This window comes from Corvus cornix, chromosome 5 (assembly GCF_000738735.6).
Source record: "Corvus cornix cornix isolate S_Up_H32 chromosome 5, ASM73873v5, whole genome shotgun sequence".
NCBI classification, from domain to species: domain Eukaryota; kingdom Metazoa; phylum Chordata; class Aves; order Passeriformes; family Corvidae; genus Corvus; species Corvus cornix.
The window spans coordinates 17,647,851-17,660,480 of record NC_046335.1 but is presented as its reverse complement, the minus strand read 5'-3'; the positions used below and the strand labels follow the sequence as shown (position 1 = coordinate 17,660,480).

The 12,630-nt window shown below is 42.8% G+C and overlaps 1 protein-coding gene across 3 annotated transcripts in view; it reads left to right on the top strand.

Annotated features, from left to right (window-relative positions):
* Positions 1-1,886: 1,886 nt before the first annotated feature.
* Positions 1,887-12,630, top strand: part of SPATA7 (spermatogenesis associated 7) — a 38,334-nt gene continuing 27,590 nt past the window's right edge. The window contains exon 1 of one of the 3 annotated variants that reach the window (XM_039553166.1): positions 1,887-1,994. In XM_039553166.1, coding sequence (XP_039409100.1) covers positions 1,955-1,994 — 40 coding nt within the window. In that variant the 5' untranslated portion in view covers positions 1,887-1,954. Of the gene's footprint in view, positions 1,995-8,963; positions 9,051-10,011; positions 10,221-12,630 lie in introns of those variants that run through there. The other 2 variants (XM_019280883.3, XM_019280880.3) reach the window with 2 other exon arrangements.

Below are 12,630 nucleotides of genomic sequence, written 5' to 3'. Positions count from 1 at the left end.
TCTGTGACATGATCTCTGTAGGAGAGAGTATTACAGCCAACCATGTAGAGGTGAGAATCTTGCACACTTATTTTCATTCTCTCCAGTATCTTCAGGTATATGAAATGGAAACTGTTTAAAGACTATCTCTGCCTCTAAAATCTACAGATTTAACGACCTGAATTGTATCAAAGTATAAACCAGAGACCCTGAAACACAAGAATGATGGTAACTAATTTCCTAAAGCCCTTTCCCCAAATCTCTAATTTCACAGACAATCTGCTTCAGAGAAAAAACAACAAAAACAAATAAACAAAACAAATCAAACCCAAATAAGACAAAACAAAATTTAAAACAAACAAACAAACACACACGAAAAAATACCCACCACACCCAAATACTGGGATTGTGGTTTCTTGGTTTTGTAGATTTTTCTGGGCAGATACTTTCCAAGACATTGACCTCAGATCCAAGAGACATAAGAGAAAATGACAAAATGCTATCAAATTACTTTGCTTTGACAAGAAGATGAGGTGTTTGTGACCTTATGGTTGACGTAGTTGAAATGCCACCGCAACTGATGCATTTATATGAAAAGCAGTCAAAAGGACAGAGGACCACTAGAGGATGGAGGACCGATGAGTTTCCAAGGCATATATTCCCTCCCCGATCACTCCCAGACAAATTTGACAACAACTACATTTAAGGATGATTTTACAGAAAACAGATTTAGACTGCCAAAATGATCACTACAACATGAAGCACAGAAACTAAGGCCACGTCCAAGGAGTGCTTCATGTAGTTAACGTGTATATCTAAAATTAAAAGGGACATCACAATATTCAATAGTCAGAATACTACTGAAAAGCTTTTTGAAGTATTTGTAGAGTCTACACAAAGTACTGGGGTAGATAAACTACTGGATTCATCCAGCATGTATGTTTGTGTGACCAAGAGGGAGCATTGACTGAGGCAGAAATAAGGGAGAAAACATGTTTTCAAATAACATTCCCTTGATTTTGCTATGATTTTGAACTACATTCAAATTAATTTTCCTAGCATGTAAGGAAGCATAGCAAATCACATAAAATACTGTATTTAGCCTGTAATTAATACTCATTTCTAGATACTGAAGGGGAACGTCCCTCCATCTGGGACTACTTGTGATGTGTCAGGCTATGGAGGGGACTGCAGTACCCCTGGCTGGTCAGTGAGAAAAATCTTCACACAAAAAGTACAAAAGCCCTCAAAGATTTCACATTAAGGAAAATAGCAACCTGTCAGACAAAATGTAAATAAATCCTATGGCTTCTTCAGAAAGTTCAATCCAGCACATCGGCGCACATACATTAATCAGTGGTGGGATCAAAGGCTGCTTTTCAAAACTTTATTTTGTGGCTCATTCCTAAGGTGCTGTTCATTTTCAAAGACATTGAGAATTAATTTCTTCAGTGTAACGCACTGGGAACGTTCTAGGCTCTCGCTTTGTCCCTCGTTCCCTGAAATATGAGCACTTTGCCGTAAGTTTCTCCGGGGCATTCATTATTCTTCAGCTTCCCGTCAAGTCTACAAGAAAAAGGCTTAGATAATGAGGGCCTGTTCACCGAGAGGGACAAAACCTTCTCGGGCTGCAATGCGGCCCCTCCCCTCCGCCTGCCCGGGCTGGGGCTGCGGGCGCGGGCTCCGCCCGCGGCGAGGCCTCCGCGCTCCCGCCGCGCTCCCGCCGCGCTCCCGCCGCGCTCCCGCCGCGCTCCCGCCGCGCTCCCGCCGCGCTCCCGCCGCGCTCCCGCCGCGCTCCCGCCGCGCTCCCGCCGCGCTCCCGCCGCGCTCCCGCCGCCATGGCAACGCCGCGGCGGCCAAGGCGGGGCCCGGCGGGCCCGGCCCGCGCCCCGCCCCCCCCGCAGCGCGGGACGAACCGCCGCAGCCGCCGAGCCGGGCGCCGGCCGGCGCCGCCTCTTCGGGCCCGGCCGGGATCATGGGGCTGAAGATGGAGAACGGCGGCAGGCGGAGCCAAGGTGCGGGGGACTCGGTGGTGGCTCCGGGAGGAGCGGGGAGCGCTGGCCGCGGCGGGGCGGGGGCTGCCGGCCCGGGGGATGCGCTGCCTTCCGGCCTCCCTCCTCCCTGCCGGCCGTGGGAGTGTGGGGCGCGGCCCGTCTCGGCCGGGGCTGGAGGCAGGCGGCGCCTCCTCTTTCCCCGCTGGCGTGTGGTGATGGCGAGGAGCCGGCAGGGAGCCTGCAGGGCAGGGAGCCGCCCGAGCCGCCGTGGCTCCGGCAGCGGCGCTCGGGGGGATCGCGCCTCGCTGCTGTCGCACGCGGCCGCCCCGAGCTGTGCCGGCCCGGCCGCCCCGCGTGGGGAGCGGGAGGGCGGGCGGGGCGGTGGAAAGGGCCGAGTGCCGCGGCTGTGAAAGGGGACGCGTACAGCCCGTGACGGGCTGTAATCCTCCGAGAGCCGGGGCCTGGAATTGTCTGTCCTAGAGCCGTCATCGCACCGTGCCTCCTTATTGTAGTGGCATGGAGTGCTGCTGCGGGCAGCGCTTCAAGCTGCCGGCATCGGCCGCCGCGTTTGCGAGGCCGATTTCTGTGCCAGCTTTTTTTCTTAATCAGTTTTCATTTTCTCCAAAGCTGTTATTCATGGATTATTATGGATTGTACCCTGTGTGTACAACATCCCATGGCGTTTGGCTGTAGATACAAGTGTTTCGCTTTGGTGGGATTTTAATGCAAGTGTAGTTGAAAAATAAAAGACTCAAAAGTTTTAAAGGTCTCATAAAGTGATAACTTACCCACATTTAACCATCCGTGGCCTGGTGCCCTGTTCCTCTGAACAGTCCTCGGGGCATTTGTTATTCCTGATAAAAAGAGGCATAAACATGCAAAAATGCTTGCATAAGCCAACTGTGGCTCTTGGAAAGTACCCAAAATATTTTTAGATATGAACTGGATTACATGCATAATGTAAAACAATGGTAGGAATTATTCAGTGCTGCACTGTAATGTCAAGATCACATAGAGCTGCATAAGGTCAGAGCCGTTTGAGATAACATGCTGTTGTGTTGCATCTCGGTGTCGTTTCCAATCTTTGGAGACAGTGACAGATGCCACTTCAGAAGATGTCTGATATCAAAGTATAGTTCCAACATAAATTCTAATATTACGTAGGAATATGAAATTCAGAGCAAAAACTAGAATCTTGTGCACCCAATTTTTATGCTGTCTTACATAGTGTGAAGGCAGTTCTATGACAAATACATCCTTTTTCTGACAATTCTTATGGTTGTCAAAATATTTTTATAGACAATCAGAAAGCGTGCTGATCGTCTGTTGACCATAAAATGGGAATAAATAGGATACAGGATCTAAATTTCATTCAGCTTGTAGCAAGCTTTGTTTGACTGACTAATGTTTAACAAAAAAAGAAAGTTCAAAAGTAGGGAAAAATTACTGTGTGTCTGTTAAATTGGGAAGCCATTGCTTGTCTGCATAGGAGGTTACAATGGAGGCAGAAGTGTGTGACTGAACAGCCCAGTGCGTGAGTTCTCAGGCACGCAGGAAGGATTCTACTGAGAGCAAGGATTAGCACAGGCAGAGAGACTAATACACTGAGCTGAGCTGGAAATCTGTGTGCCTGAGCAAACTTGGCAGAGCAGCCATTGGGTTGCTTGCAGTTCATGAAAGGGGGAGAGCACATCGTATTTATGGTTTCTCAAAAGAGTTGTATCTAAAACGTTAATACAGAGGAGGTGGGATACCCTATTCCGTGTCCTGGTTGCATGCCATGCAGTTTCTTGTTCAGACTTAGCCTCATCATAGAGAAAGAACCAAAATTTTATACTTGTTTTTTATCAGGGCTTGTTTTTTCTAGTAAGAACAGTGAGCAAATACAATTTTTTTTTAAAATATATTGGGGTATATAGGATTTGTATGTAGTCTTGTCAAAGTTCAAATAAGGCTGAGGCTTTAACCCCCCCTTAGAAATGTTGAAGAATTAATCCGTTATGTTTTTCCCTTATTCCAGATATAAGTTTCGAAGTTATTTACTGTAGTAATTTCAGGAGTCAGTTAATATACTCACAGATTTATAGTATGACCTCAAATAATCTGAATACTGTAATTTTAAACCAGTTTTGTTGTTTAAATCCAGTCTTCTGCATTGGGCTGTTTAATTCCCACAGCCAGTGGGAACATGTACCTGAACAGCAATACCTAACAGCATCGTGCACTTACTGTTAATCAATGACACACATTTGTGCCACTTTTACCTTACAGCAATGGGGAACTCATCATTACTGCTGCATGGAGGCTGCTATTAGGTTTAGGCAGTTTGCACAGGCTTCCAGGATTTTAAAAGAAAATTAAAATGCTTAACATGTTTGCAGACAACACCATCTTATTTAGATTTTTCCTGCATTGTAGGAAGTCCTTGCATTAAGTACTAGTCCTTGCATTAATCTGACTAGAGCTGAAAGGGTGTTAACACAGAGACTTGTGAACTACAGGGGTTTTATTCGTTCTTTTGCCACTTGAACAAACAGCTTACTAAGTTTACTAAATTACTAGTTTGGTAGCACCAGTTCCGTTTTCAGAAGCTGAAGTTTTCTTTGACCAATAAGAAAGATGAAAAATAATCTAGTTACATCTTCAAAGAAGGAAGGGCGTTTAGAAGTTTTATTTGAAATGTAATAATTTTAACTGAAATTGAGAAATGTTAATCACTGTTCTTAACTTTTTACCAAATTAAAACGTTCACTCAGTAAATCTCTTAAAACCTATCCTTAATTTAACCATTAGTCAAATAGTCTATTAAGTGAGCTTTAGTCACTTAATGCGCTTAAAATCCTGTCTCCATTCAGCAAATAACTTAAATTTGTATAATGACTTAAATGCCTAACTGCTCCCATTTTATTGAAGATTTCTTGCATGCTTCAGGAGAAATACCTGTTACAGTAAACAGAGTTGAAACCATTAACGCTAGTAGCCTCTTTGCTCCAGATTATATCCTGCAGCTTTCTCTGAACTCTGAAGCACAGTGGGTCAGGGTTTCTTTGCTCTCCATTTTGGGTGGGGCTGGCTGTGCATTAGAGTTTTGATAATGTCTTTCCAGGTAGAAATAGGAGCAGGTGGATGAGGGAGGGGACATCTTTGTAGGTGCAGATTATACTAGCTAGAGAGTTTTTTCCATATATGTAGAAGAATCTATGTAAAGTGTGTCTATACACTTAGGTATAAATATGTTTTATCTCCTGGCCAGTTTGACAGTAGATATTGAAACACTTTCAGACTTCATGTTCATGGGGTGATGTAATATAGAGTTTCGTGTAGCAGTAGAAGCCAGCACATGCGTTTGTTGTGTAGGGTGTGCTCGTGTTCTACCACCCTTGAGTAATAGCACCATTCCCACAGCGGAGTTGGTACAACACTTGGCAACTTTTAAGACAGAAGTTTCCAATCTGTGTAATGAAAATTGGTTGTTGTTCACATATTACTGAGTAGCAGCATACAGTCACTTCTAGAACACCATCCCTCACAGACCCTTCTAGAAAATCAGAAACTGCTGGTGCCACTGCTAATTCTAGAGGCGCTGCCCAAGCCAGTGATCATATAGTTCTTAAGGTTGGAAAATACCTTTATGTTCAAGTCCAACCATCAACCTAGCACCACCACCATGTTCACCATTAAAACGTGTCCTCTGGTGCCGTATCTACACATTATTTGAATACTACCAGGGATGGTGACTCCACAGCTTCTTCAGACAATCAGTTCCAGTGCTTTGCTACCTTTTCCATGAAAAAAAATTCCAAATATGTAATCTAAACCTCCCCTGGCAAAACTTGAGGCATGTCATGGGTTAGCAAGCATAGTCCCAGAAGTGATGTTCTTGCAAAGGGGTGCTTACAGCTTCCTCTGTGACCTGACAGAACCTATCAGCTGGCCAGTTTGAATATGGACAATTCTTTAAGCCACTTAAAGTTGTGACCGCCTCTGTGATCCACACTTAAGAATACACAAACCCCAGGGCAGAGCCTCTCTGTCTCATTTCTGGTGCTGGGACAGGTGGCTGCGGGCCCCGTGCGGGGGCCAGCGGGCCACGCCCATCCTGGAGCTGATGGTCCCTGTTCCACCCGTGGAACCCCCCCCCCCAGCCCTGCTGTGGGCAGCCGGAGCGGCTCGGCTCCCCCTCTCCAGTGCGGCCAAGATTCAGCTGAAGCTGCACCGATGTCCGGCAGAGATCATGTGACCAACAGCGATAAGTGACATTCCAGCTGCAAGGCCCGGGTGAGATTAACCCTTTTAGTGCTGTGAAGAGCTGAAAACCTGAGGGAGAAGAAAGAGGAGATGCTTAAAGCTGAAATTCTGTTGTAAAGCTATGATGTATCAGAGTACCCGTTGTAATTTCGTGAAGGCATGGGGGGTTAACGCAACCGGGGGCTTGTCACCACAAGCCCCGGCGTGCCCTCGGGCAGAGGGGACGCAGCGTTGGCCTCCACAGCGTCCTCACTGGACGGCTCAGTGGAATCAGCGTGAGATGGGTGCGTGCGCTGGCTCCTCCTCAGAGGAAGCACGTCGGGCAGCCGATGATCAGGCTGGCGTTAGCCCGGAGGCAAAGAAGGCAAGAGGGACTTCTGGTGTGAGTTCCAACAAGTTTATTTGCAGGAAGGACCAGGGACCAGCAAAAGCCCTGAGGAGACGCGGGCTAGCCCCCTTTATAGGGGGGTGGAGTAAGGCAGGGAAAGGGAGAACAACCAATGGGGTACAAGCAGAGGGGAGGATACAATTTTTCAGAACAAATGGGGAAAACAGGCAGGCAGCAGTCATAACAGGGAACCAATTAATAGCTAAAAAAGGGAGAACTTTCTGGAACAGGGGGAGGTAATTTAGGATTGGGAGCCAACAGGGGGAGGTAACCTAGACCTCAGTGATCTCTTCTGGTGACTGACATTTGATGGTTTCAGCCCGAGAGCAGGCTGAGCCACCCCAACAGGGGGTGGAGCATTCAACTTGTACTTGTGAGCAAAAGCACCTGTGCTGAGATAGGCAGATGCTAAAGCAGCTGTAATTTCATGAGCAGTTTGAACAGGAAGAGATGGAAGCAATGAGGACTTCTGCTCCAAATGGAAAAATGAGAAGACCTCAGTTCCTGGAGATGCTCCCAGAGATAGTCCTAGAGATGAAGATGAGGAAGACCCTTTGCTCCCAGGGAAGGAGAAGGGCCTCTGTTCTTAGAGATGAAATGCTCCCAGAGATGGGTGAAGAGAACTTTTGTTTCTGAACGGCTCAACCTTAAAATTGTACCCCAGTAATTCAAGAGTGGACCCTCGAAAGCAGTTGTGGGAAAAGCTGCAAGTCAGGGAAAAGACTCACATGCGAGCAGAGAACCAACCCGGGCGGCTGTCTCGTTGTGACAATGTTTTCATAGCAGGGGCAAGAGAGACTCCTCTCCCTAAATGGACTGAACAAGGTTATTATGGAAGTGGTGAACAGACTGAACATCTCAAGGGTTGTCTTTTTACATTGTCACTGGGAGAAGGGAGGAAGGTGGGGGGAGGAGAAGAGTTCTGAAGGTGTGGTATTTTTTTTTCCTTCTTTTAGGTCTGTTAATAAACTTCTTTATATTCTTTCAAGTTTGGTGCCTGCTTTGCATTTCTCCTAATTCTTATCTCACAGAAGGTAAACAGTAATGAGTATTTTGGACCAAACCACTACAAGGCTATTTCCTCTCATCCTGTCACTTGTTACCTGAGAGAAGAGTCTAACACCCACCTAATCACAGCCTCCTTTCAGGTAGTTGTAGCAAACTGACATAAATTCATTTGCTTCTGCCTGCAGTTCATATCACAAAATGTGCTACTGATACACACAGCTGTTTGTTTCTGCTTTTGGAGTATGAATAGAGCAATAGCTTGCATCCAAAACTTCCCTTGCTGAAGCTTGTAGCTAGAAAAATTTTAACAAATATTTTTAAAGAATGATTTCATCAAATATGACTCAAGGCTACTGTTTTATTTCATTAGATTTCTTAAATTTTTCAGAGGAGGGTTTGACTCTTGAAACTGAAATATAGTTTTGGTTGCATGGTTTTAATTTATACAGAATACTGTAAGATTATTAATTCTAAATGTCTGAGAGACCTAACTCTTAGGCATTGAGAGTATGTGTAAAGAAGAGCTTTTGTATAATCCAGCATAGTAAGTGTATAAATAGCACCCATCTAATTAATGGCTTAGAAAGTTATGTATAGTGCATGTCAGGGGGTGTATCCTTGTCATCATATTTTGCCTCTGACACAAATGATCCCATGCAAAATTCAGATGGAACATTTGGGACTTTATTTCAAAATTAGGGTAGTGTGATGTCTTGGCTCTATTCATTGAGGTTTGCTTCAGAAACTATAATAATGACTATTCTTTCTGCTGGTGGATTCTGCTGTTTATTAACAAATCAACTGTGATTGTTTTAAAGCTGGCTTCACATGTAAGACTTTATACTTGCAGAATTGATAGGAGTTCTGTTATCAGTGAAACCAGAAAGGGGTCCAAGAGGCTTCTGTTTCACTTTCATGAACAGGAAAGAAAATACAGGTGTGATAGTGACATGCTCGTTTTGCCTCACTGTAACTTTCAAATAAAATGGAATGCTATCTGCATTCAGTAAGTGGCTAAATCTAAAGCCATGTTTGAAGGTCTCTCATGATTGCATAGGTGCTGGAGAAAAGTAGTGGACACTTGCTGTGTTTTAACCTGTTCTCCTCAAGAAGGAGTCTGCTCTCTGCTGGCCTTTTCTTCTATCTGATTCTGCATCTATTTGCCAACTTCACCTGTCTGTGAGTAACAACTAGGAGCATTAGTATTACCTAGTGGCTGGGTAGGAGAAAACCCAACAAATTAATACACATTTTTTAAAGAAACTCATTGTGTTCTGTGTTCATTCCCAGATACATAAGTAGAGGTTAAGAACTAGGCAGCCAAGGATAAGCGACCAAAGAAGCTTAAAGTAGATGATCAACTGTAGTTCTATAGCACCTCGTCAGCCACAGCTGAGCAAGTAGGGGGTGTTTGAGGGGAGGAATGACCACAGGTAAGGAAAAGGCAGCAAACTGGGGACACTGAAAGGAGTTTAGGGGGATGGTACAAAGATGTAAGCTACAGGACTAGGAAAGCAGACCTCGTTAGTAGTATTACTAATAGAAGAATTTTTTTTGTTTTTATTAAGTATATCATGCTAATATGAAGGGAAAATAGTTAAAAGTAGAAAAATTAGTTTCTTATTTAAATAAATTAAGTTTAAATCCAATATGGACTTTCTTAACCAGGTTAATCTTTTAATGTACTCTGAGATATCAGTCTTTACTCTGTATATTTCTGTGTTATATTCATATATACAACAATTTTTGTAGCATAAAGAATTAATGGATACTCTCATTTAAAAATTCTCATAGTACCAAAAGGAGAGGAACATGTATTTAGGGTCATAATGTAATTCCTTTAAGTATGGTCTTGTCAGACATATTAGATTAGATCCTTAAAGGAGCTTCCATCACTGCTCAAAGTCATTTGGGATTTCACAGAGATTATTTAAACTGCTTTTGTTCTTTCCTCAGCATGTGTACAGCTTTAGTGCTGTAGTGTACTGTTAGTTGTGTAGAGTTAGAAGAGTGAATTCATTGGAGGAAGCCCACTGAAAAGATCATAAAACTGGTTGGTAGAATAAGGGTAGTAGTGGTAGACATCCTTGACTTGTATGAAATTCACAGCACAAACCTTCTGCATGTTGTTGCCTGAATTATCCACTTGGACAAAGATGTTCCTTTAACTATTTCTGGTTTAGAGCATTGAGATATTAGGGAAGGAAAAAAGAAGACGGGTTAGCAGTGAAAGAAGCAAGAATACCAAGCCTTTATAGATCACTGTATTGGCTAGAGTGTTTGCAAAGGATTTGTCAGCTTAGGTCCTTATCAGGCTCAGAGGGATCAAATCCCATGCAAATGGTGTAGTTCTAGTCTGTTAGAGACAGAGGTGCTTTCTGCATTGCCAGCTGAGAGGAGGCCACTATAGAGCTGGGAATGCAAGAGTTCTGGAGCCACTGCACAAAAAGGGTTAATGTCTTGGCAGAATGATGAGCATATTCCTCTGGAACAGCTGGGGAGACCTGAGGTCTAAATCCATCTGGGGCTGAGGGTTGTTTGAACCCAGGCTAAGGTCTGGGAGCTGCCCTTTGGAAATTACAGTGTTCACATGTCTCTGCACAGTTAAGTGAAGCTTTTATGTCTTGCAGTGCTAGATTTAGATGCCTGTATCCAATATCCCACCTAAGGTCTCTGTATTTTTTATGGATTATCTTTTAAGTAGCAAGTCTTGGTGGGTAAGGGTAGCATGATAGATGTATTTATTTATTTAATTTTTCTTTGCTATGACTGAAGTACATGCTTGTTATAAAAACAGTAAGTCTAATACTTGTGTTTAAAATCTTTTCTGGGAGAGCATGGTAATGAAAGACTGGTACATATTCATGTTCCAAATCTGAAATGGCTTTGTAGAAAAGTCATTTCCATAAATTCTGCCTATCCACTAACAACCAGGAAAAAAGTAAGCCACCAATTTCTTATTATTTTAATACTGTTAAATTAGAAATTAAGATAGGATGTATTTTAAATTAAAAATATAATTTAAACAAAATATCTTTAAATTCTCTTTGGAATAATGTAGTTATTACTGACATTAGATACCAGCTGGAAAAAATTTTAGAGAAAGCTTTTTATATTTTTTGTCTTCATTGTTGCTTAATGTCACAGAAGGAACTAAAGATCAAATAAATTTTTAGAAGTTTTAATTTTTTTGCTCTCTGTACTTTAGGAGAACACTTAGTGTGACAATCTTGATTTTATATTCAGTATGGACAGTCCGCTTACATCTATAAGGAAATTTATATTTAGATCAGATAGTTACATGTATCATATATCAAAGATATTTTTTTAGTTATCTTCCCATTGTTTGGTTTATATTCGATTAGATGTAAATTACTGAAAATCCCACCTTCTCCTTTAAAATTCTCTTCCCATATCTAAGCCTTCAGTTTGTTTGTGCTGTTGTGCAAATAACTTTGAAAACACAGCCTGAATCCAAATAAATACCCATTCAAGTCAAAAGACAACCTGAAATTATAGTTGTGAAACATTTGACCATTAACACTTTCTACCTTACTTCAGTAAGGTAGAAATAGCCTGCACGTATCAAATCCTCCAGTTTCTTCTCTGACATTAGCAACATGCTTCTTCATTATAAATATTTGGCATTTTATAGAGCAGTTTGAGACTGAAGGTACGGGGAGGGTATTTTAAGTTGACCTCAGTGCAGAAGAGGTATATTTGAAGGAACATGTATGTGAAACAACCTGTAATTGGTTATTATTTGTTGCCATCTCTGTTTCAATAGTGCTAAGCATTATTTTAGCCAAATTAGTTTCTTTGACAAATTTTCTACATGTTTTGTGGAAACAGCTGGTTCAAAGAGAGAGCCTCAAATATGCTCAGTGATGAATACGTTACAGAGACATTTGAGTCACATTTTTTTAGCCTGAGATTGAGAGTGTAGGAGCAAGCACCATGGGATACCACAGGAGGACCATAGGAAAAGCTTTCATCACAAGTTCTGCTTTATCTCTTCATCACAAGACTTGCATTTAATTGAAGCTGTAAGAAAATGTAGTTTGCCAGGATAGAGCACACTTAGAATCCAACCAGATACTAAAAAAATCTGTTCAGCATAAACTTTTACCCAGCAAGGAAATATTCTAAACAGCAAGAAAATGTTATTTGTTAATGATGTGAAAGTTTTCAAGGAGCCCAGGTACTAGTGGGGCTGTAACCCTGGCATTTCAAGGGTATCCTAAAATCTGATGAGTCTGTTCTATTACAACATGTTTGTATGTGTTATCTTGCGTTTAGCAGGGGTGGGGTTGCAAATCCCTCTGGACTGGGGGCTTGAAAATTTTCCTTGCTGGCACAGAAGTTAGAACATGCAGGAGAAACTGGGATTTGGGAACACAGTGCAGGGAACATAAGTGCTTGATCAAAAGCCGTGGCATCTTGACAAATGGTGTTGTGTTTGTAGTGCCTTTGGAACTTTTGTCAGTTGGGGTTTTCTGTGTGGATTTGGAGTGATTTCTGTGCTGTCTGCATGTCCATAGTCAAAATAGAGGGCAAAGAAATATTTTTAAGTTGTCCCTCCTGGTGCTTTCTGACAGTTTTTCTTGCCTATGAAATACTTGTTTTTTCCTCCCTTCTCCTTTCCCGCAAGCCGGATACAAGTTAAATGTAAAGGACAGAACCAGCAGACAGTAGTTTTTCCGGTAGAATTTCCACTGTGCCATCTGCTGGTGATGCAAAGCAAGTGACCATTTCAAAGTCTGGTCTTCTGCAGTGCTGAACAGTTGTGTCTCCAGCTGAAGACAGTAAAAGCAACAGTTTTCTGAGTGTCCCTGATGGTGTTTAACCCGGGACAAAGTCATTTAGCTTACTTGAAGAGAATCAGTTGTAGTTAGAGCAATGTCTCTCTTTGTTTTAAGGTGATCATGCTTACCTTTCTAGGATTCTGTCAGATAAGGGTGAGTTGGAGGTGGCATTGTAAGCATTTACCCAACAGTACCAGAGGTGCTTCCC